Source organism: Oncorhynchus nerka, linkage group LG28 (assembly GCF_034236695.1).
Source record: "Oncorhynchus nerka isolate Pitt River linkage group LG28, Oner_Uvic_2.0, whole genome shotgun sequence".
Taxonomy (NCBI): domain Eukaryota; kingdom Metazoa; phylum Chordata; class Actinopteri; order Salmoniformes; family Salmonidae; genus Oncorhynchus; species Oncorhynchus nerka.
In genome coordinates, this window is record NC_088423.1 from 44141624 (window position 1) to 44168173 (window position 26550).

General features: G+C 40.2%; 1 protein-coding gene across 5 annotated transcripts in view; it reads left to right on the forward strand.

Annotated features, from left to right (window-relative positions):
• The first annotated feature begins 1285 nt into the window (after positions 1–1285).
• Positions 1286–26550, forward strand: part of LOC115113263 (Golgi-specific brefeldin A-resistance guanine nucleotide exchange factor 1-like) — a 128518-nt gene continuing 103253 nt past the window's right edge. For all 5 annotated transcript variants that reach the window (XM_029640734.2, XM_029640736.2, XM_029640735.2 and 2 more), the window contains exons 1-3: positions 1286–1567; positions 25339–25441; positions 25888–25954. In XM_029640734.2, coding sequence (XP_029496594.2) covers positions 1488–1567; positions 25339–25441; positions 25888–25954 — 250 coding nt within the window. In that variant the 5' untranslated portion in view covers positions 1286–1487. The remainder of the gene's footprint in view (positions 1568–25338; positions 25442–25887; positions 25955–26550) is intronic.

Consider the following 26550-nt stretch of genomic DNA (forward strand, 5'->3'; position numbering starts at 1 on the left):
GATTGTGCTGTTTGATGAATAAATTAACACATTGTTTCAATGTGCAAACTGTTGAACAATTTTAGTTTTGTAGATTAAATATTATCATCAAGGTTCCAGGTGTTTATTTGTACTATTTTGACAGATGTTCACAACAATTTGTACAAAATATAACCTGTTGGTTGAGCATACAACAAATGTCATGTATGTACAGGTGTATGACTGACATCCATAAAGATATCTGTCTTGTTATTGCCTCAGTAGGGTTGGTGTGTCTATGACGTTCCTTTATTTGCAGGTGAAATGTTGTAATTACAAACCCCACAGGTGATCAAACACTTTGCAAATGGGCAAATAAAGGGCTTTGATTGTAAGGAGGTACCGCTGCATGTTTTAAACACAAAGCAATACAAATTTCAGGTTATATGTTGAATAAATAGGCCACTGATATCACACAGAGCGATAAGGGCTTTGATATACTGTACATTCCATTTTGCTAAGTTATAGAAAACCCCACAAGATCTTTACATGACACGTAGAAACATAAATGCTTTTATTTTCTACAAAAATTAAAGTTTATGCTGGAATATAGGCTACATTTTAATTGAGATATTTCACATAAAGTTTTCCCTCCATATACCTTCAATAGGTCTATCTATTGATTCATCAGCCATTATGGAAATCACTATTCCAACAACAGTGCCTTAATGGTTATAATGCTAAAGAATAGCACACCCATAAATGCATAAGGAAACATTGGCTCCCGAAATAATTTTTACAATTTTTATGATGATTTCATCATACCAGCCCACAAACAGGGCCGGTATTTTGTATGAAACAAAATTCAACGAAAACCTTCATACATGTGTATTAACAGGTGAAGCAAACATGTACTGGAAACATAGACTACAATGAACAGCTTGTAATGTTGTTTACATCAGGTTGCAGAGATGTAGCCTAGTCTGCAGTCAAAGATTTAAAAAACTGACCAGTGCTGCAGTCTTTTGCAATGCCATGGATGCTGACCATCATGCTTTCGTTATCGCGAACACTCAATCAATCGTGCTGCTTACTGTTAGACCTGCCCATTTTGATTAATCGATTTCAGTTCTGTTGTGACTGGGATTCGTTGAAAAAATTAGCTTATGGATCAACATAAATTTATGTAACTAATTATGGTAAACGTAAAAAAAAATCTCCCATATCTTCAAGTGAATCAATATTGTTTTGCTAAAATAATTATATTTAATCGAGATGGATTGGTTTACCGAGCAGTCAAACCCGATTGGCCTAGAGAGCTGTCAAACCATTCCAGTGGCAGTGCAGCATGTTCGGTTGTGAAGACCCAGCTTTTCCACGTAGTGTGTTTACTAAGTACAGATTGTCGGCCGGTTTATGTGTTTAATTTGTGTATATTAGGAAGCTACCTTTTGAATTAATAGTTTTTGGTTTGAATGTGTCTCACGTACTGGAATGTCAAAATATAGTAGTTTTCCTATGTCTTGTAAATGATTATTGGTCATCACTGTTGGGCAGTTAGCTTATCAATTGAAATTGCACAAGGACTCCATCTTGGAACTCCTAACAGGTAGAGTATTTTCGCAATTCTGTTTGATCCAAAAAGTTGTGTGCAATGTTAGTTTGCTAGCTGATGCTTCAAAAACCCAGTAACGGCTAATTTCACACCGACGCTATGTGTTGTCAACGATGTAAACTAGGGCATAACTAGCTAGCCGACCTGTCAAATGTATGACTGAGCCTAACTACGTTAGCGTGATAAAGTAGCTAAGTTACTAACGTTATCTGTCTCACCAAGAAAAACGAGTTAATGCTAGCTAAATCGTTGGCCATGACAGTTAGCTAGCTATTGAATTATACAGCAAGCCACTTATGTAGCTAACGTTAGCTGTCTTATGTAGATGGCTAGCTACTTCAACTAGCTAGCTACATTGTAACGTCATTGGTGTCAATCCAATGAACGTTACTTTATCTACTTTGCCAACCTGTATGATTCATCACATGATTGGGGTTAATTTAATTCACCTGCAGTATTAGGAATATTCTTGGTTGACATTCTGCTGTCTGTTCATGTTGAAAACCAAGTGATAATCCCAACATGCAGGCCTTAACTAGCTGGCTAAGTAATTATCTGGACTATCCTTGCTAATCATCAGATGCCAGGCCTGTACCTGACTAGCTGAGTAGCTAATTTAGCTAGTTTGCAATATTGCTGCTCGGTTATCAATTGGGCCATAGATGTGTTAAAGAGTTAGTTCACCTAAATTATTAACTGACACATTGGTTTCCTTACCCTGTAATAGTCTTTGAACAAGGTATGACGGCAAATAAGTATGAATTGCCCTTGCATTGTTTCCACATGTTGACGTTTTAGCATTTGTGGCACAAATCCCATTCAATTCATGGGACCAGGGTGGAAAAAGTAACACTCACCAAATGCGGGTGGATTTTGGCATTGGCAGGTAAAGACTGTCTTTCTTATGGCTGACATTTTTTTTTTTACAAAGCACATATGTGCCTTAGTTGAAAAATGTAGGTGCACACAGAAATTTAGCAACATAATTAAAACTAGAATCCTTAATTTTGTAGGTGCACTGTTGCTCCTAAATAGAAATTCCATGTCGCACAGCAAAACATTTAGGTGTGTATGTGAGTAAAATAGTCGCACTGTAGAGCCCTGTTTCACCAGCCACTTTGGCAGGTGGTCAGTCACAAAGAGCATTTGGAAAGCCCAAATGTAGAAGTTGGTTGAATTATCCCGAAAGGCTACTAGAGTCGTTCCATGTCATTTCAGCAAGCCATGGCACCCACCGTCTCAGATTGTTCTGGAATCCTCTGTTCTGAAATGGTTAAGATTGGTATTCCTGAAACTTTTTATTTAGTTGAAATCTAGTTTTATCTCAGAGATGAAGCTAATTGATTGCACTCAAATTGGCCATTTTAAGTTATAGGATTTCAGATAATATTCAATAAATATTGTACCCAACATCCGATTTGGAGCAAACGTCTTCCTACTAATGAGTAAGACATGGGGTAATCCCCAAAAATGGGCAAAAGCAACCCACGGACCCCCACAACCCATGCCAATCCCACCCTAACGACCAGTATACAGAATCAGTTCTCTTTTAGAAAATGTGTATGAAGTAGAGGTCGACCGATTAGGATTTTTCAACGCCGATACCGATTGGACAACTTTTTAAAATGTATTTGTAATAATGACAATTACAACAATACTGAATGAACACTTATTTTAACTTAATACATCAATAAAATCAATTTAGCCTCAAATAAATATTGAAACATGTTCAATTTGGTTTAAATAATGCAAAAACAAAGTGTTTGAGAAGAAAGTAAAAGTGCAATATGTGCCATGTAAGAAAGCTAAAGTTTAAGTTCCTTGCTCAGAACATGAGAACATATGAAAGCTGGTCGTTCCTTTTAACATGAGTTTTCAATATTCCCAGGTAAGAAGTTTTAGTTTGTAGTTTATTATAGGAATTATAGGACTATTTCTCTCTATACGATTTGTATTTCATTTACCTTTGACTATTGGATGTTCTTATAGGTACTTTAGTATTGCCAGTGTAACAGTATAGCTTCCATCCCACTCCTCGCCGCTACCTGGCCTCGAACCAGGAACACATCGACAACAGCCACCCTCGAAGCAGTGTTACCCATGCAGAACAAGGGGAACAACTACTCCAAGTCTCAGGGCGAGTGACGTTTGAAACGCTATTAGCGCTCACCCCGCTAACTAGCTAGCCATTTCACATCGGTTACACCAGCCTAATCTCGGGAGTTGATAGGCTTGAAGTCATAAACAGCGCAATGCTTGAAGCATTGCGAAGAGCTGCTTGCAAAACGCACTAAAGTGCTGTTTGAACGAATGCTTATGAGCCTGCTGGTGCCTACCATCGCTCAGACTGCTCTATCAAATCATTTACATTTACATTTAAGTCATTTAGCAGACGCTCTTATCCAGAGCGACTTACAAATTGGACTTAATTGTAACATAATAATACACAGAAATACGAGCCTTATGTCATTAATATGGTCAAATCCGGAAACTATCATTTCAAAAACAAAACGTTTATTCTTTCAGTGAAATACGGAACCATTCCGTATTTTATCTAACTGATGGCATCCCTAAGTCTAAATTGCTGTTACATTGCACAACCTTCAATGTTATGTCATAATTACGTAAAATTCTGGCAAATTAGTTTGCAATGAGCCAGGCGGCCCAAACTGTTGCATATACCCTGACTCTGTGTGCAATGAACGCAAGAGAAGTGACACAATTTCACCTGGTTAATATTGCCTGCTAACCTTTCTTTTAGCTAAATATGCAGGTTTAAAAATATATACTTCTGTGTATTGATTTTAAGAAAGGCATTGATGTTTATGGTTAGGTCCACGTTGGAGCAATGACAGTCCTTTTTCGCGAATGCGCACCGCATCGATTATATGCAACGCAGGACAAGCTATATAAACTAGTAATATCATCAACCATGTGTAGTTATAACTAGTGATTATGATTGATTGATTGTTTTTTATAAGATTAGTTTAATGCTAGCTAGCAACTTACCTTGGCTTACTGCATTCGCATAACAGGCAGGCTCCTTGTGAGGCAGGTGGTTAGAGCGTTGGACTAGTTAACCGTAAGTTTGCAAAATTGAATCCCTGAGCTGACAAGGTAAAAATCTGTTGTTCTTCCCCTGAACAAGGCAGTTAACCCACCGTTCCTAGGCCGTCATTGAAAATAAGAATGTGTTCTTAACTGACTTGCCTCGTTAAATAAAGTTGTAAAAAAAAAAATAGGCTAAATCGGGGTCCAAAAATACAGATTTCCGATTGTTATGAAAACTTGAAATCGGCCCTAATTAATCGGCCATTCCGATTAATCGGTCGACCTCTAGTATGAAGTATTGTTAAAATGCTTAAAAGACTGATTGGAATTGGGTTTGGGGAAATAAAGATAGACAGTAACAAGGTTTCCATGCAACCTTTTTCTGTGAGTAAAGTACATGTTGGATAAAGAAATGTCACAACAGGCCTGATGGAAACAGCAAATTTGTTGGTAGACTTTCAACAGAACAAAATACGCTAGACAAATCAAATACATTTTTATTTATCACATGCGGAAAATAAAACAACCTTACAGTGAAATGCTTACTTACAAGCTCTTAACCAACAATGCAGTTTAACAAAAATAAAATAGAAATATAACACAAAATTAAGGAGCAACAATAAAATAACAGTATAGCTGTAAGCTATACAAAGCTTAAATTATTGTTAATCTAACTGCACTGTCCAATTTAGAGTAGCTATTACAGTGAAAGAATACCATGCTATTTTTTGAGGAAAGTGCACATTTATGAACTTAAAATGTATTAATAGATCAATTAGGCACATTTGGACAGTCTTGATACAACATTTTGAACAGAAATACAATGGTTCATTGGACCAGTCTAAAACTTTGCACATACACTGCTGCCACCTAGTCGCCAAAATCTAAATTGTGCCTAAACTGGAATAATAGGGTGACCATAATCTTGCATTTCGAAGATGATGAAAAAACAAACACAAGAAAACACACAGAAAAATCTTATCTTTTACCAGATCTAATGTTATATTCTCCTACATTAATTTCACATTTCCACAAGCTTCAGTGTGTTTCCTTTGAAATGGCATCAAGAATATGCATATCCTTGCTTCAGGTCCTGAGCTACAGGCAGTTAGATTTGGGTTTCATTTTAGACAAAAATGAAAAAAAGTGTCCGATCCTTATTAAGAAGCCCTTTTGATCTAAACTTAGCGCTCCGGTACCGCTTGCCATGTGGTAGCAGAGAGAACAGTCTATGACTAGGGTGGTTGGAGTCCTTGGCAATTGTTTGGGGGCATTGGTAAGTTTTGGGGCCTTCCTCCGACACCGCCTGGTATAGAGGTCCTGGATGGCAGGAAGTTTGGCCCCAGTGATGTACTGGGCCGTACGCACTACCCTCTGTAGTGCCTTGCGGTCAGAGGCTGAGCAGTTGCCATACCAGGCTGTGATGCCACCCGTCAGGATGCTCTCGAAGGTGCAGCTGTATAATTTTGAGGATCTGGGGATCCATACCAAATCTTTTCAGTCTCCCGAGAGGGAATAGGCATTGTTGTGCCCTCTTCATGACTGTCTTGGTGTGTTTGGACCATGATAGTTTGTTGGTGATGTGGACACCAAGGAACTTGAAGCTCTCAACCTGCTCCATTACAGCCTCATCGATGAGAATGGGGGCGTGCTCGGTCCTCCTTTTTCTGTAGTCCACAATCATCTCCTTTGTCTTGCTCACGCTGAGGGAGAGGTTGTTACCCTGGCACCACACTTCCAGCTCTCTGACCTCCCCATAGGCTGTCTCATCGTTGTCAGTGATCAGTTGTGTCATCGGAAAACTTGATGGTGTTGGAGTCGTACTTGGCTATGCAGTCGTGGGTGAACAGGGAGTACAGGAGGTTGACTGGGCACGCACCTGAGGGGCCCCTGTGTTGAGGATCAGAATGGCAGATGTTTTTACCTACCCTTACCAACTGGGGGCGGCCCGTCAGGAAGTCCAGGATCCAGTTGCAGAGGGAGGTGTTTAGCTCCAGGGTCCTTAGCTTAGTGATGATGTTTTGGTGTTGAACGCTGAGCTTTAGTCAATGAATAGCATTCTCATGAAGGTGTTCCTTTTGTCCAGGTGTGAAAGGGCAGTGTGGAGTGCAATAGAGCTTGGATCATCTGTGGCTCTGTTGGGGTGGTATGCAAATTGGAGTGGGTCTAGGGTTTCTGTGATAAGGGTGTTGTGAGCCATGACCAGACTTTCAAAGCACTAAATGGCTACGGATGTGATTGCTATGAGTCTAGTCATTTAGGCAGGTTACCTTGGTGTTCTTGGGCACAGGGTCTATGGTGGTCTGCTTGAAACATGTTGGTATTACAGACTCGGTCAGGGACAGGTTGAAAATGTCAGTGAAGACACTTGCCAGTTGGTCAGCGCATGCTCGGAGTACACGTCCTGGTAATCCGTCTGGCCTTGTGAATGTTAGCCTGTTTAAAGGTCTTACTCACATTGGCTATGGAGCGCGTGATCACACAGTTTTCTGGAACAGCTGATGCTCTCATGCATGCTTCGGTGTTGCTGGCATTGAAGCGAGTATAGAAGTTATTTAGCTCGTATGGTAGACTTGCATCACTGGGCAGCTCGCGGCAGTGCTTCCCTTTGTAGTCCTTAATAGTTTGCAAGCCCTGCCACATCTGAAGAGCGTCAGAGCCGGTGTAGTAGGATTCAATCTTAGTCTTGTATTGACGCTTTGCCTGTTTGATGGTTCGTCGGAGGGCATAGCGGGATTTCTTAAAAGCTTCCGGGTTAGCGTCCCACTCCTTGAAAGCGGCAGCTCTACCCTTTAGCTCAGTGTGGATGTTGCCTGTAATCCATGGCTTCTGGTTGGGGTATGTACGTATGGTCACTGTGGGGACGACGTCATCAATGCACTTATTGATGAAGGCAGGGACTGATGTATTGTACTCCTCAATGCCATAGGAAGTATCCTGGAACATATTCCAGTCGGTGCTAACAAAACAGTCCTGTAGCTTAGGGCGAGGGAGAGCTTTGTACGTGTCTCTGTGTGTGGAGTAAAGGTGGTCTAGACTTTTTCCCCCTCTGGTTGAACATTTAACATGCTGGTTGATATTAGGTACAACTGATTTAAATTTCCCTGCATTAAAGTGCCAAGACACTAGGAGCGCCGCCTCTAGATGATTGTTTTCCTGTTTGCTTATGCTTATACAGTCGTGGCCAAAAGTTGAGAATGACAAATATTAATTTCCACAAAGTTTGCTGCTTCAGGATCTTTAGATATTATTGTCAGATGTTACTATGGAATACTGAAGTATAATTACAAGAATTTCATAAGTGTCAAAGGCTTTTATTGACAATTACATGTTGATGAAAAGAGTCAATATTTGCAATGTTGACCCTTCTTTTTCAAGACTTCTGCAATCTGCCCTGGCATGCTGTCAATTAACTTCTGGGCCACATCCTGACTGATGGCAGCCCATTCTTGCATAATCAATTCTTGGAGTTTGTCAGAATTCTCTTGAGGATTGACCACAAGTTGTCAATGGGATTAAGGTCTGTGGAGTTTCCTTGCCATGGACCCAAAATAATGTTTTGTTCCCTAAGCCACTTAGTTATCACTTTTGTCTTATTGCAAGGTGCTCCATCATGCTGGAAAAGGCATTGTTCGTCACCAAACTGTTCCTGGATTGTTGGGAGAAGTTGTCTCGGAGGATGTGTTGGTACCATTCTTTATTCATGGCTTTGTTCTTAGGAGTGAGCCCACTCCCTTGTCTGAGAAGCAACCCCACACATGAATGGTCTCAGGATGCTTTACTGTTGGCATGACACAGGACTGATGGTAGCGCCCACCTTGTCTTCTCTGGACAAGCTTTTTCCCGGATGCTGCAAACAATCGGAAAGGGGATTCATCAGAGAAAATTACTTTACCCCAGTCCTCAGCAGTCCTCCAAAGGTCTACGCCTCACTGCGTGTAGCTGCACTCACAGCTGTATGCTGCTATTCCTGAGCAAGCTCTATACTGTGGTGCCCCGATCCCACAGCTGAATCAACGTTAGGAGACTGTCCTGGTGCTTGCTGGACATTCTTGGGCTCCCTGAAGCCTTTTTCACAACAATTGAACCGCTCTCCTTAAAGTTCTTGATGATCCAATAAATGGTTGATTTAGGTGCAATCTTACTGGCAGCAATATCCTTGCCTGTGAAGCCCTTTTTGTGCAAAGCAATGATGACGGCTCATAACCATGATTGACAGAGGAAGAACGATGATTCCAAGCACCACCCTCCTTTTGAAGCTTCCAGTCAGCATGACAGAGTGATCTCCAGCCTTGTCCTCGTCAACACTCGCACCTGTGTAACGAGAGAATCACTGACATGATGTCAGCTGGTCCTTTTGTGGCAGGGCTGAAATGCAGTGGACATTTTTTATTGGGATGCAGTTAATTTGCATGGCAAAGAGGGACTTTGCAATTAATTGCAATTCATCTGATCACTCTTCATAACATTCTGCAGTATATGCAAATTGCCATTATACAAACTGAGGCAGCAGACTTTATGAAAATGTATATTTGTGTCATTCTTAAAACTTTTGGCTGTTGATTGATTGTGGTCTTAGTGCCAGCATCGGTTTGTGATGGTATGTAGACCTCTATGAAGAATATAGATGAAAACTCTTGGTAAATAGTGTGGTCCACAGCTTATCATGAGAGACTCTACCTCAGGCGAGCAAAACCTTTAGACTTAATATTAGATGTCACCCCTCGTCTTACTGGAGGCAACTGTTCTATCTTGCAGATGGACCGAGTACCCCACCAGTGGTATGTTATCCATGTCGTTCAGCCACGACTCGATGAAACGTAAGGTATTACAGTTTTTAATGTCTCGTTTATAGGATATCCTTGATCGGCGCTCATCCATTTTGTTATCCAATGATTGCACGTTGGCTAATAGGACTTATGGTAGAGGAGGTTTACTCACTCGTCTATGAATTTTCAAAGGCAGCCTGACCTCCAGAACCCTGTTCTCCGTCTTTGCAAATGATGGGGATTTGGCCCCGTTCCCGAGAAAGCCGTATATCCTTCGTCGGGACTCGTTAAAGAAAAAAATCTTTGTCCATTTTGAGTTGAATAATTGCTGTCCAGATGTCCAGAAGTGATTTTCAGTCATAAGTAGGGTTGACCATTTTGGGGAATATTCAGAGGTGGAAACTTTCCGAAGGAATTACCGGGATTAAAAACAAATGAATATTAATACAATGTAGATGTTTTTTGCATTGGATATATTTACCTTATCATAAGTAGACATAATTGCAAATTATTAAATCCTTCCAAAAGAAAGAAAAAAATAATATTTAGTTACGAATTTAACTTTATTAAATGAGTTGACTCTTCACATGGGATGATTTCGCTGATCAACAAAATGGAATATTGATTGATCCCCAATGTTCCATCGCATCTCCCAAAAATGTTTTCAACATAAAATGACAGTCCAGAAACTAAATCTTTGGTTGTCTTCCTCTCAGGCTTCCATGTCTTCTCCCTGGACCTCCTCATTGTCCACTTCTTGAACATATTGAACATCAGACTCTGATGCCTCATCTACACTGTCACTTTCCAACCTTGTTGAGGATGGCTCGTTGTCATGCTCAAAAATCCTCATTTGCCCTATTGGCCAACTATTTTTCAACCCTTGTATTGGTCAGCCTGTTGTGCACTTTGGTGTGTGTGTTCCCAAACAAGGACCAGTTGCACTCTGAGGCGTCTGATGTTGGTGGGATTTGGAGGATGATGTAAGCAGCAGGGGGAAGAGCCTCAGATCCACCAAGTCCCTTCCACCAGGTGGCTGATGAGATGCTAAATGAGTTAAATGTAAATGTAAATGTTGGCGCGACTGCCATATTGCATCTCCATCCCAAAGCCCTTGCTTGGAAATGTACTTCGCCAGACTGCCAAGAACCATGCCCTTATCCAGGCCAAGGTGGTGAGACACGGTAGTGATGACACCATAGGCCTTGTTGATATCTGCACCAGACAGGATGCTCTTGCCAGCATACTTGGGGTCCAACATGTACGCTGCCGTGTGTATGGCCTTCAGGCAGAAGTCTTCATGCTTTTTGATGCATTTCAGAACTGCAATTTCCTCTGCTTGGAGCAACAGTGATGTGGGCAGGGCAGTACCTACTTCTTTTACGTCTGCAAGCAGAGTGAACATCAGACAGGATGGCATTGTCTCCCTCAATCCATGCAATGGCTACTGCTATAGGTTTCAGGCTGCTTACCACTCGCTCCCAAAATACTTGATCCAGGAGGATCCTCTTGATGGGGTTGTCCATATCGGCAGACTGTGATATGGCCATTTTTTGGACTCCTTCCCCTCCAGGAGAGTGTCAAACAGGATGTCAACCCTCCCCCAACGGGTGTTGCTGGGCAGCTTCAATGCGGTGCTCTTATTCTTCTTACTTTGCCTGGTGAGGTAGATTACTGCTATAACTTGATGACTCTTCACATACTTAACCATTTCCTTGGCTCTCTTGTAGAGTGTATCCATTGTTTTCAGTGCCATGATATCCTTGAGGAGCAGATTCAATGCATGAGCAGCACAGCCAATGGATGTGATGTGAGAGTAGGGCTCCTCCACTTTAGACCAAGCAGCCTTCATGTTCGCAGCATTGTCTGTCACCAGTGCAAATACCTTCTGTGGTCCAAGGTCATTGATGACTGCCTTCAGCTCATCTGCAGTGTGTAGACTAGTATGTACATTTACATTTAACATTTAAGTCATTTCGCAGACGCTCTTATCCAGAGCGACTTACAAATTGGTGCGTTCACCTTAAGACATCCAGTGGAACAGCCACTTTACAATAGTGCATCTAAATCTTTTAAGGGGGGGGGGGGGGTGAGAAGGATTACTTTATCCTATCCTAGGTATTCCTGAAAGAGGTGGGGTTTCAGGTGTCTCCGGAAGGTGGTGATTGACTCCGCTGTCCTGGCGTCGTGAGGGAGTTTGTTCCACCATTGGGGGGCCAGAGCAGCGAACAGTTTTGACTGGGCTGCGCGGGAACTGTACTTCCTCAGTGGTAGGGAGGCGAGCAGGCCAGAGGTGGATGAACGCAGTGCCCTTGTTTGGGTGTAGGGCCTGATCATGTCTGTCCCTTCTGTGCTCTTGTAGAATACTGGTTGAGGGGTGGAGATGATGTAGGTAATTATTCCTTGCCCACGAACATTCGACCACCCATCAGAGATGACTGCATTATTGTCTGCTTTCTCTATGATTTGCTTGACCTTCACTTGAACTATGTTGAACTCTGCATCCAGCAAATGAGTAGATAAAGCATGTTTGGTTGGAGGGGTGTATGCTGGGCGAAGAACATTCAGAAATCTCTTCCAAAACACATTGCCTGTGAGCATCAGAGGTGAACCAGTTGCATTCACAGTTCAAACAAGACATTCATCAGCATATCTGTCTATGTTCCTCCATTGTCCATTGAGTCAAAAAGACCTTTTGATTCCAGGAGGACCTTGAGCTTTTGCTATCGATAAGGTGTCTGATTCATTATTTTCACCTCAAATAGAAGTAGAGGAACTTTTGTCAGAGGTTGCTTGTTGTGAGCGCTGAGGGATCTTTATGCACTTGGCCAGATGATTCTGCATCTTTGTTGCCTAGCCAAACTCGGTTATGCGAACGGAATGAGTGTGCTTGCATACTTCGACCTTTGCTTGAAAAACGAGAAAAAAGTGATAGTACTGAGATGCGAAAGCCTTTATACACTTCCCCAAAATAGTCAGAATGAATATAAAATAACTCAAGAAATCTGTCATTAATTTGGACTATTTTGCCAAGGAAATCTTAGTCATTCAATTTTACATCTAACTAGAATGTTTGGTGCAGAATTTCTCAAGTGAACACAATTTGCATAAAAACAAGTAGTTTATCGTTGAATGACAACAAAACTTGATTGAAGAATCTCTGCAGTTGACTCTTTCACGGATGAAGGACTGTAGCTACCGTACATGGCTTTCCTCAACAACTAAAAAGTTGTGCCGAATAAACCCTTGCCCAAGGCCAAAACAAACAAAAAGTGTTAATGTCATAATATATGCACAAACTGTTTTGAACTGTTTAATGCGCATGTGCCAATACTAGAGTGGGCACATAAGCTATATAATGCATTTTTTTGTTACAACCATCAGTAGAGGGATGTAAAACCACTTAACTTGTATGTTTTATCTGGTACAAGAGAATTTAACTGCAGAAGTTTTATGTGCACTATGTCATCACACACAGACTTCTATCCGCAACAAGTCAATTGGATGGCAAAATGCATTAAAAAAAATATTCCAATGAAAATCTGTTGCCAATTGTATGGAAACCTAGCTAGTGTTTTAAAAAGGTAGAGGTACTATTTAGTTCAGTATAGACATCTGTAGGCGGCTTAACTTATCCTGTCCCGCCACTCAACTAAATTGTGCCAAGAGACCACTTTTTTCGGACAAACTATGTTTTCAAAATTAATGTTTTATATTCTGTTTATTTCCAGGGATACACTACATCGGTGGACACCAACCTTTTTTGAGTCAAAATGCAAGCGGAGATCTACCGCTCAGATCTTTTTTAAACATGACTTAAAAAAACGTAAGACTATGCAACATAAATCCTGCCAATGTTTTTCTTAGACCCATTTTGAAATAATATTTATACATTTTTTGTAATAATTTGTTAGGCAACGCTGAGTGAGCATATTTTTTTTTACTGCACTGATGGCCTGCATCTGATGGTCAGGCTGAGGGGAGGGAGCAGTGGTGAGGCTGCCTCTCATCCGACTCGCCTTCCCTCCATTCTTCCTCCCTCCGCTAAGAAAAGGGGACCCAGTCTTCCAGCTGATGGAGAAATTTAAGTCGCACGGCATTATTACTGCCTCATGCACCAAATCATGTTGTTACTCTTATGACCAGAGACAGTGAAATATTCCTCATTATCAACAACACAAGCTTATCGACACTTTGCTGTACTCATTCTTTGCTGCTGCTTGTAGCGTAAGTGGAAGTAAGGAGTGTGCATTTTATGGCTTCTAAAACTGTTGAACAAAAGTGTTGACAGTGCTGATTATCAACTTAAACATGAACTTAGTCATAAAAACAGCTGGTCTTTGCTGTATTCGTTGAGTCTCTCCCGTCATGATTTTGAACTCTCACATTATCAACTTTGTCTATGGCGCCAGGAAACTGCAGAGAGGGTGATCTGAGCTATCTGATTGGCCAGTGGTGGGCTTATAGGTGCGCTTGACTTGCTCTCTGGGCCTGCCGGTTAGGCGGGGTTCTAACTTCAGACACATGAAATGGTTCAAAATGGGAACACTGCCTTCCCAGCGCTAGAGATGCTGAATCAAGTGCACCTACCGCCAACAGCGCAAAAAAATAAAAATAATAGGAATGCAGGGCTTTACCATTTACAGAAATGTTTGGTGATCGACAAGTTAATCGCTTTCAACGGGTTGGTGCCCACTCCACTACATCCTGAAATATATGTAGATATCTTTGTTAGAAAAAATGCTATATTTCCCTTGAAGGAGTGATGCTGAATATAAAATAAAATGGCTCATCTTACCCCACTCTTCCCTATAGTGTTTTGCAATTGTAGTAATATTGGGTTTTTAATGGTAAATGGGTTGTTCTACCTCATTAAGCACAAGATTATTTTGACACCACCATCTCTGATTGTTCTGAAATCGATTGTTAGAAACAGATACAATTTGCATTCCTGCAACATTATTTAGTGCCAGGCCCACCCAAAAGGGCTTTATTCCAGACTTTTGTAATGATCATGCTGTTTAATCAGCTTCTTGATATGCCTCACCTGGCATGAGTTAGACATGAGGAATCCAAAGATATGGTCAAAGCCACCCACGGACCCCCCCCCCCCCCCAACAACGAGTTTATAGTATCAGATCTCTGTGTCTGACAAGTAGTATGGAGCTGCGGCTTGGGGTGTTGTTTTTTCATCCTATGTATTGCATTCTCAGTGAATTTGGTAAATGTTTTTTCTATTCATAGAAATTAGTAATTGAAGTTGTTACTTCCAAATATTACCTGGTTCAGACCACTAGATGATGCTGTTCCAGGTGTTTTTCTTTCTTTTTAAAATCACCTGGAACAATGTTTAAGGGATAGTTTACCAAAATTACAAAATTACATTGGTTTCTTTACCTTCTAAGCAGTCTATGGACAGGGTATGATGGCAATCCATGCTTTGGTTTGTCTACTGTTTCAAATGCTAACTTTTTAGCATTTGTGGCACAAATCCAATGCAAGTCATTGGTACCAAAAGTTGAAGTCGGAAGTTTACATTCACAGTAGCCAAATACATTTAAACTCAGTTTTTCACAATTCCTGAAATGTAATCCTAGTAAAAATTCCCTGTCTTAGGTCAGATAGGATCACCGCTTTATTTTAAGCATGTGAAATGTCAGAATAATAGTAGTAATTTATTTCAGCTTTTTTCTTTCACCACATTCCCAGTGGGTCAGAAGTTTACATACACTCAATTAGTATTTTGTAGCATTGCATTTAAAATGTTTAACTTGGGTCAAACGTTTTGGGTAGCCTTCCACAAGCTTCCCACAATAAGTTGGGTGAATTTTGGACCATTCCTCCTGACAGAGCTGGTGTAACTGAGTCAGGTTTGTAGACCTCTTTGCTCTCACATGCTTCTTCAGTTCTGCCCACAGCTTTTCTATGGGATTGAGGTCAGGGCTTTGTGATGGCCACTCCAATACCTTGACTTTGTTGTCCTTAAGCCAACTTTGGAAGTATGCTTGGGGTAATTGTCCTTTTGGAAGACTCATTTGCGACCTAGCTTTAACTTCCTGACTGATGTCTTGAGATGTTGCTTCAATATATCCACATAATTTTATTTCCTCATGCAGTCATCTATTTTGTGAAGTGCACCAGTCCCTCCTGCAGCAGAGCACCACCACAACATGATGCTTCCACCCCCGTGCTTCATGGTTGGGATGGTGTTCTTCGGCTTGCAAGCTTAATGGTCATTATGGCCAAATAGTTATTTTTTTGTTTCATCAGACCAGAGGATGTTTCTCCAAAAAGTACGATCTTTGTCTCCATGTGCAGTTGCAAACCGTAGTCTGGCTTTTTTATTGCGATTTTGGAGCAGTGGCTTCTTCCTTGTTGTGCGGCCTTTCAGGTTATGTTGATATAGGACTCGTTTTCCTCTGGATATAGATACTTTTGTACCTGCTTCCTCCAGCATCTTCACAAGGTCCTTTGCTGTTCTTGGATTGATTTGTACTTTTCGCACCAAAGTACGTTCATCTCTAGGAGACAGAACGCGTCTCCTTCCTGAGCTGTATGACTGCTGCGTGGTCCCATGGTGTTTATACTTGCATACTATTGTTTGTTCAGATGAACGTGTTACCTTCAGGCATTTTGATTTGCTCCCAAGGATGAACCAGACTTAAGAGGTCTACAATGTCTTTTCTGAGGTCTTGGCTCATTTTCTTTTGATTTGTCCATGATGTCCAGCAACGAGGCACAGAGTTTGAAGGTAGGCCTTGAAATACATCCACAGGTATGTCTCCAATAGGCTAATTGACATAATTTGAGTCTATCAGAAGCTTCTAAAGACATGACATCATTTTCTGAAAAATGACTTGTCATGCACAAAGAAGATGTCCTAATCGACTTGCTAAAACTATAGTTTGTTAACCTCTTCAGTCGACCCTCTACTTTTTTGAACATTTCAGCGCCCTGCTACTCATGCCAGGAATATAGTACGTTCATATGGTTAGAATGTGTGGATAGGAAACCCTCGGACGTTTTTAAAACTGGTTAAATCACGACTGTGGCTATTACATAACGTGCGTTACATCGGAAAGCGCAGCAAAACCTGATCACAGAAAATGGAAATAAATATCCTTGCGCCACTTCCAGCAATTGTTAACAGTGAGCCGAATTAGATAAGACCGAGCATTCAACTCCCACAGCATCCCCATGTTGTCTAGAGTCTTGTGAATTGAATCATCTTTGATTCTTGGTTGAACCGAAACAGGGGCACCACTTACCTCCGGTCTCCACCCAGATCATTCCGGAAGAGCTCTCTCCTGAAATTTTCCAAGACGACAGCTAATGATATTTACATCGCCTACGTATGATTTTTATCGCTTATTAACGTTTACTAATACCTAAAGTAGCATTACAAACGTATTTCGAAGTGTTTTGTGAAAGTTTATCGTCTACTTTTTGAATTTAAAAAAATGACGTTACGTTGTGAAATCGCTGTTTTTTTCGTTTATCACACAGTCTACATATAACGATATCTTGGCTTTATATGGCCCGATTTAATCGAAATAAAGACCCAATAGTGTTTATGGGACATCTAGGAGTGCCAACAAAGAAGATGGTGAAAGGTAATGACTGTTTTCTATTTTATTGTGCGGTTTGTGTAACGCCGAAATGCTAATTATTTTGTTTACGTCCCCTGCTGTGCTTTTCTGTTGTAGTGTATTGGTGCATGCTATCAGATAATAGCTTCTCATGCTGTCGCCGAAAAGCATTTTAAAAATCGGACTTGTTGCCTGGATTCACAACGAGTGTAGCTTTAATTTGATACCCTGCATGTGTATTTTAATGAACTTTTGAGTTTTAACTAATACTATTAGCATTTAGCGTAGCGCATTTGCATTTCCAGAGCTCTAGTTGGGACGCAAGCGTCCCAAGTAGAGGCAAGAGGTTAACAAGCATTTTGTGGAGTGGTTGAAAAACGAGTTTTAATGACACCAACCTAAGTGTATGTAAACTTCCGACTTCAACTGTATGTTAGCATTTTAAAGCTTCATGTCAAAATCATCCTAATGTATCTAAAAATGGATTGTGTACCTCAATGGTTACTTAGATGATTTTGGACATATTTCAACTAAATGTTGCAGGAATGCTAATCTGGTGTTTCTAACATCAAACTATTTCAGAACAACCGGAGATGGTGGGTGTGATGGCTTGCTGAAATGACATGGAACGGCCCAAATGTCACTTATCACACAACATATAAAGCTGTTTCATGATCATTTTATTGAAAAATTTGACTGCCATGCAATTAATTATTTTGTTAGGCTTGTCATATTTTAGTCCCTAGCCCATTTCTCCTAGATTTCGGGTTTGTAGGACAAGTCTTCATAGGAGAATTGCGTAGGGATAGCCCCCTGAGAGCAGCCACGTATTGTCAGGGTTCGCATTTAACGCAGGATTTTGCGTTTTTCACTCAGAAAATGAAAGAGAATGCAGAAAAATATCTTGCTGCGTTTTGTAACAGATATAAAATGCTTCTTATTGTAAATTCTGCTTGGTTTCAGTCAGGATTCTGTCTCTGACTGGGCTGTCTCTAACAAAAATTGCTCTGAGACTCGAAATTGAGCTCGGGTGCATCCTGTTTCCATTGTTTCTACAACTTAATTGCACCTGTGGGTAAATTCATTTGATTGGACATGATTTGGTAGGGCACACACCTGTATATAAGGTCCCACATTTGACAGTGCATCCCAGAGCAATAACCAAACCATGTGGTCGAAGAAATTGTCTGTAGAGCTCCGAGACAGGATCTGGGGAAGGTTTCCAAAAAATGTCTGCAGGATTGAAGATCCCCAAGTAAACAGTGGCCTCCATTCTTGACCATTTTTAAAAATGTAACCTTTATTTAACTTGGCCTGTTGGGGCTAGGGGGCACAATGAGTTCCCTAAGGGGAACACCCCCTCCCATTCAGCTGAAAAAAATATTCTTTAGAAATATTTAACTTTCACACATTAACAAGTCCAATACAGCAAATGAAAGATAAACATCTTGTTAATCTACCCATCGTATCCGATTTTTAAAATGTTTTACAGCGAAAACACATTTATTTTAGATGACCACCAAATTCAAAAACACACACAGCGATTTTTCACAGTCACAAAAGCATAAATATAGATAAAATGAATCACTAACCTCTTATCTCCATCAGATGACACTCATAGGACATCATGTTATACATGTATTGTTTGTTTTGTTCGATAATGTGTGTATATATATATATATATAATATATAACATCTCAGTTTATATTGGCGCGTTACGTGCAGTAATGATTTGATTCCAAAACATCCGGTGATTTTGCAGAAATACTCACAATAAACATTGATAAAAGATGCAAGTGTTATTCACAGAATTAAAGATAAACGTATCCTCTATGCAACCGCTGTCAGATTAAAAAATAAAATAAAAACTTTATGGAAAAAGAATAATCTGAGAACGGCGCTCAGAAGCCAAAGAAATAGCCGCCGTTTTGGCATCAAAAGAAGCTACAAAAAACACTAAATATTCACTTACCTTTGAATATCTTCATCAGAAGGCAGTTCCAGGAATCCCAGTTCGACAATAAATGACTGATTTGTTCCATAAAGTTTCAAAAAGCCCATCATTTAGCCACTTGTTGTTAGCATGTTCAGCCCAGCATTCAAGCCTCAAAAACCACGAGCAATTTCTCCAGACAAAAACTCAAAGTTCCGTTACAGGTCGTAGAAACAAGTCAAATGATGTATGCATTTAAACATGAACCTGTTACTCCTACCCCCTACTTTTTCGAACATTCTGTTAAAAATCGCGCAACATTTCAGCGCCCGGTATGTGTGGATAGAAAACACTCAGACGTTTATAAAACTGGTTAAATCACAGCTGTGACTATAACAGAACGTGCATTTCATCGAAAAGTGCAGGAAAATCTGATCACTGAAAATGGAAAATATATCCATGCGCCACTTCAACCCATTGATAAAGGTGAACCACATTTAATGGGGCCGAGGTTGCAATACCTACAGCTTCCACACGATGTCTAGAGTCTTGTCATTTGCCTACTATTTGTTTCTTGGTCAAACAGACGCAAGGCAGCGCAGTTCTTCCGGTCTCCGACCGGATATTTTGGTTGAGATTTACCCGGACATTATTTCCAGACGGACAGCTATAGAATATACATCGCCTCGTGATCAATTTGATCGCTTATTAACGTTTACTAATACCTAAAGTTGCATTACAAAAGTATTTCGAAGTGTTTTGTGAAAGTTTATCGTCGACTTTTTTAATTAAAAAAAATGACGTTACGTTATAAAACGCTATTTTTTTTCCTTGATCACAGTCTTCATAGATCGATATCTAGGCTATATATGGACCGATTTAATCGAAAAAAAGACCCAATAGTGATGTTTATGGGACATCTAGGAGTGCCAACAAAGAAGATGGTCAAAGGTAATGAATGTTTTATATTTTATTTGTGCGTTTTGTGTAGCGCCGACTATGCTAATTATTTTGTTTACGTCTCCTGCGGGTTTTTTGGGGTGTTACATGCTATCAGATAATAGCTTCTCATGCTTTCGCCGAAAAACATTTTAAAAATCTGTCTTGTTGCCTGGATTCACAACGAGTGTAGCTTTAATTCACTACCCTGCATGTGTATTTTAATGAACGTTTGAGTTTTAACTAGTACTATTAGCATTTAGCGTAGCGCATTTGCATTTCCAGATGTCTAGATGGGACGCCTGCGTGTCAGGTAGGAGCAAGAGGTTAATCAGCAATAAGGTTCCAACCGGAGAATTCCATTGTCTGAAGAAACGCATTGGAACGCAAGAACTCTCTCTCGTGACCGCGCGCAATGAGACGGGGGCTTTCTGCCAGACCACCCACTCAAAGAGCTATTATGAGCCCATCCTTTATAGCAGAATCATACAACCAGAATCTAAAGACGGTGACATCTTGTGGAAGCCCCAGGAAGTGCATGCTCATCCATATCTAAGATGGACATCAAATGGCACTGTTTTCAAAATTGAGTTCTCACTTCTTGTTTGGATTTCTTCTCAGGTTTTTGTCTGCCATATGAGTTCTGTTATACTCACAGACATAAATCAAACAGTTTTAGAAACTTCAGAGTTTTCTATCCACCAGTAATAATATGCATATATTCCCATCTGGGAAAGAGTAGGAGGCAGTTTACTCTGGGCACGCCTTTCATCCAAAAGTGAAAATGCTGCCCCCTAGCCCCAACAGGTTTTAAGAACAAATTCTTATTTCAGTGACAGCCTACCAGGGAACAGTGGGTTAACTGCTTTGTTCAGGCAGAACGACAGATTTTTACCTTGTCAGCTCGGGGATTCGATCCAGCAACCTTTCAGTTACTGGCCCAACGGTTACTGGCCTATCCACTAGGCTAGCTGCCGCCCCATTCTTAAATGGATGAAGTTTGAGCTTGCCGCCCGGCCAAACTGAGCAATCGGGGGCCTTGGTCAGGGAGGTGTTCAAGAACCCGATGGTCACAGAGCTCCAGAGTTCCTCTGTGGAGATGGGAGAACCTTCCGGAATACAACCTTCTCTGCAGCTTTTTTTCAGGCCTTCGTGGTAGAGTTGCCAGATGGAAGCCGCTCCTCAGTGAAAGGCACATGACAATCCGCTTTGAGTTTGCCAAAAGGCACCTAAATGACTTTGACCTTGAGAAACAAGATTCTCTGGTCTGATGAAACCAAGATTGAACTCTTTGGTCTGAATGCCAAGTGTCACATCTGGAGGAAACCTGGCACCGTCCCTGCGGTGAAGCATAGTGGTGGCAGCATGATGCTGCTGGCATTTTTGTCAGCGGCAGGTCCTGGGAGACTAGTCAGGATCAGGGAAAGATGAACAGAGCAAAGTACAGAGATCCTTGATGAAAACCTGCTCCAGAGTGCTCAGCTCCTCAGACTTGGGCGAAGGTTCACCTCCTCACAGGACAACAACCCTAAGCACACAGCCAAGACAACACAGGAGTGGCTTCGGGACACGTCTCAATGTCCTTGAGTAGCCCAGCCAGAGCCCGGACTTGAACCCAATCGAACATCTCTGGAGAGACCTGAAAATAGCTCCATCCAACCTGACAGAGCTTAAGAGGATCTGCAGAGAAGAATGGGAGAAACTCCCCAAATACAGGTGTGCCAAGCTTGTAGCGTCATACCCAAGAAGACTCGACTGTAATTGCTGCCATGAATAGTTCAACAAAGTACTGAGTAATGGGTCTGAATAGTTTTGTTAATGTGATATTTCAGTTTTCTATTTGCTAAAAATTCTAAAAACCTCTTTGCTTTGTCATTATGGGGTATTTTTTTTAAACAACTATTTGATCAATTTTAGAATAAGGCTGTAACGTAAATGTCAAGGAGTCTGAATACTTTCCAAATGCACTGTTATAGACACCCTATGTCTTAATAAAATCAACTATATATGCATTGAGCTTGTTTGATGCGTTAAGCTCACTGTTTGATGAAATAAGACACAAATGACTCTAGGGAGCCAGAGATAATAGATTACCAGAAGAAGAAAAAAAATGAAACTTTCCTGACCATCTTCCTACCACTCGCTCAGATTCTTCCATTACTCTCCTGAAGTGGCCCGTAATAGGCTACACGAGGAGTCGGCAAACTTTCTCATGTGGAATGCCAATTTACCGATCTGCATGCCAGTTATGGTTTTCAAAAGCACATTTTTGTGGAACAGTTTCACTTATTTTATATAGTCTTTATCGCAAAATCATTGTCATATGGTTAATCAAAATTCTATCTAAATGAAAATGATAGAAACGTAAAATAATATTGCCTACAAAGCCAACAAATGATAACATTGCAGCCTACAGGTAGAAAATAACCCGATTTAAAAAAAAAAAAAAAAAATATGTCCTTTGGCCATGTAGCCAAACTTTAAACATTGTATCAACTATTATCTTGGGTCCAGCCCGAAGCTCCTTGCTACATTGTACAACATATTATGGGCCCTCAGTTTCCCTTGCCAGTGAGCTCGGGACAGACACCGCTTTAGTCTATTTGCGCAAGGGATAAGAAGTAATCAGGTAGGCCTATTGTATTCCACTGGATTTTTCCTTTTCACACTAAGTGGTTATCGAAAAAGCAACAGTTGGAAAGATTGACAATAATTCCTCAACGTATTTGAACATTCTCAATGGATGTAAAAATAGACTTCGTGCTTCAGTTGCACTTCTCCACTCAGATGAAATATCTTTGCCTTCCTCATTAGATCATGAAGACAGCCTCTGACTGATGTGTGGGCTACTTTTCTCTTTTACTTTCCTCGGGTGTAGTTTTTCCAAAGTTTTTTCAAAAAATACCTTTCTCATTGTAAGCTAATTTACTTACGCCAAATAGCTTTGCTCTTCTGTTATCTGATGAAAACAATTTTTCTGACGAATGTGTTGCACTGATGCAGGACTCTCCAACCCTCTTCCTGGAGAGCTACTGTCCTGTAAATTTTCACTTCAACCCAAATCTATCACACCTGATTCTAATAATTAGCTGTTGATAAGCTGATTCAGGTTAGTTACAACTCGAGTTGGAGCAAAAACCTACAATACAGGATGGTATCTCTCCAGGAACAGGGCAGGAGAGCCCTGCACTAATGTATTTTGCGTGAAGAAAAATGATGGTTGCACACCCCATATCACTCTATTGAAGCAAAAACCGCTGACTTTCAATATAAAACGCAGGTGAAAGAAATGGTTTAAAACTAGGCTTGGGCAGTATACTGTTTATACTGTATACCGGGATATTTGGAAATTGCCACTAGATGGGTTTTCCATACCGTTGAAATTATTTATTTGAAGTTTTTCAACACATTTGAATATTTGTAGCTACCCTTTTAAGTAAATACCTGCAGTCAACTTGTGCAATACGTTAGGAGATTAAGCAGATTGTGTTCTTCAATTCACCTATCACATTATGAAGCTTACCGTAGTTCCCCAGAACAGTTGAGCTAATCACGTGCTTGTTTGTAAAAAGCACAACGGGAGAAAGCAGGAGCAGGTGAGTCCTGCTGTATATTGATGGGGGTTGCATTTTTATATTGAAAGGCAAGTGTTTTTTTGCTTCAATGGAGTGAACAGGGAAGTGTAACTATAGTTTTCCATAACAGAAAATACATAAGTACAACACATTGATTTAAGTCAACTACAACTAGTCCATCAGGAACATTCAATGTGTTCATTCAACAGTTTATATTTGGCCTTGTATTTTAGGTGATTTTGTCTCCCAGTGTCTGTTGGAAAGCAGACTAAACCAGGTTTTCTTCAAGGTTTTTGCCTGTGCTTAGCTTTATTCAGTTTATTTTTATCCTTTAAATGTTGATGACAAGCATACCAATAACATGACAAAGCCACCACCAAACTTGAAAATATAAAGTGGTACTCAGTGATGATGGATTTGCCCCAAACATAAAGTGAATTTCTATGCCACAAATTTTGCTGTTTTACTTTAGTGCCTTATTTGAAGCAGGATGCATGTTAAGGAAACTTTGTATTATGTACAGGCTTACTTCTTTTCACTCTGTCGTTTAGGTTAGTATTGTGGAGTAACTACAATGTTGTTGGATCAATCCTCTGTTATCTCACAGCAATATAACTCTAACTGTTTTAAAGTCACCAATTTCCTCATGGTGAAATTCCTGAGCATTTTCCTTCCTCTCTGTCAACTGAGTTGGAAGGGCGCTTGTATATTTCTAGTGACTAGGTGTATTGATACACCATCCAAAGTGTAATTAGTAACTTCACTACGCTCAGGGATATTCAATGTCTGCTTTTATATTTTTACCCAGGTGCCCTTTGTGAGGCATTGGAATACCTTGCTGGTCTTTGTGGTTGATTCTGTGTTTGAAATTCACTGCTCGACTGAGGGACCTTAAAGGTAGTTGTATGTGAAGGAAGAGGAAGTCATTCAATAATCATGTTAAATGCCATTATTGCACACACTGAGTCCATGCAACTTATTAGGCTTGCGATAACAATTACATAATACATTTCAGCATTTCATTTTTAAACATCTCTAAAAACATCATTCCACTTTGACATTATGGGATATTTTGTGTAGGTCAGTGACACAAAATATTAATTTACATTTTAAAGTCTGGCAGAAGCACATCACAATGTGGAAATGACCTAAGCCACAGGTGATGGCCTAAGCCACATATCAATAGCAACTGTACGCTGTATGGTCTATTTTACATTTAAATTAAATAATCTAGCTACCTACATACTTACAACTTCAGGCCCATATTTGGATTCAAGCAATGGCTCTATGTGTGAAGTCAGACCTTGGAGGACCAAAGCAAATCTTATGTTCTTCTACTGAGCCACACAATCTGCTATATCCTCACTAAATGTGTTGTGACAGAGAGTTAACACTTTTGAAACAAGTGATAATACATTTCTGTTTGCATTTAAGTCACCTGAGTCTAAGCCTATCAATGCTTGCATTTCAGCACTCCAACCACCCTGTACCATTCATCTCTTATTATTTTGAATCTGCTTATCATGAATTTGAACAGAATATGCTGCCTCCGTATGACCTCCTCTGTCTCAATAGTCAAATAACATTTCCCTACAGACACACAATATTATCTTTCTACAGTACCTTTCTCTGGCCTGCTTAACGGTTAATCCAACCATTTTAAGGTACATGGAGAAACTGCTATTCAAATATTACCAATGTTCGGCTTGCCCGATTTGTCTGAGGCGGTGTCCAGAGAACAGCTGCTTTATGATGATTTTAGCTGTAGGATAAAATATTTCAGTTAAGACAGTTCCATTGACTGGCTGGTCCTTGACTACCAAGCAATTTGACATGAATTAATTTACTTGCTTTAGTAAGAAGTAAGCCTACTGAAAATGTATATCCATTTTTTTTTTGTCTTTTCAAGTATCAGGATGGTGGACAAGAATATATACATTGTCCAAGGGGAGATCTGTACTGTTGTAGGTGCCATCAAGAGGAATTCAAGGTGGAATACCCATACTCCTTTGGTAAGTTGTTTTGTCTTGTTAAAGACCATTTTTGTAACACAATAGTATTTCTCAATCAAGGCTTAGGTTCATATAAGACAACAGTTTAGTTGAGCTTTTTTAATTGTCGAACTACCTGCTCAAGGAATGAGTGTTTCAGACTTGGTACAAGAGGAAGGAAGATTAAAAAGAAGAGATATGCAGAAATAGTTTTCCTAGTGCTGCCATTAATGTTTTTTTGTGTGTGTAGTGTTAAGGCCTAATCATCATAAATACTTTAATACCTTAAGTCTACATCGGCAGCTACTCTGAGTAGAAAAAAAAGTAATTGCGTTAAAATTGTAGGCAATGTGTTAATTTGGTAAAATCTACAGCATTTGAATGGAGTAGTTTCACTTTGAGCTTCAATGTTCTCGCATGCTTGAGTTTTTGTTGATGCCAGTACTGTTTGTTTTATTGTTGTACAGGATGAGGAACAAGATCCATTGCTTAACGGTTTCAGCCACCTGAAAGAGATTCTCAACCATATGAAAGGTAATAACCTAATAATGGCAAGCACAGTACATGGTGCAGTGTATATTTGGCCTTTTTTTCTATAGAACTACAGAATATTAGTGGATATCTAAGGTAAGTCCCTATCTCTAAATTGTCATCTCACACGCAAATAGATACTTGCAGCAGTCTCCTTTACTAATTCCTGACTAGCCCTCTTTGCAAATCTTCTCTCTCTTATTTCCTCCCCAACAGCATTTCATACTTACATTATTATGCAGATACAGAGGAGATGATAACACATGAAAGTATTTTAAGTTTATAGCAATTGTTTGTTATACTAGAACTACTATCATTGCTATTGTCCATGGAAGAAGACCAGCTTAAAATGAAAGCCATATTTTCAATTTTCCCTCCGCCAATACATTACATGAATAAACCTCAGTCAGTCGGGACCATGAGGCTAAACACATTCAGATTATCACAAAGTGCCTTCTCCTGCCTGAAGAGTAAGAACATATTTAATCAGGTGTGCAGCAGATTTCCACAGAGAAATGGGCTGGCCTTTCAAGTTTGTCAATATTATCTCTCCCAATGTCTTACTGCTCAGCTTAATCATTTTTAAAGTCCCATTTGAA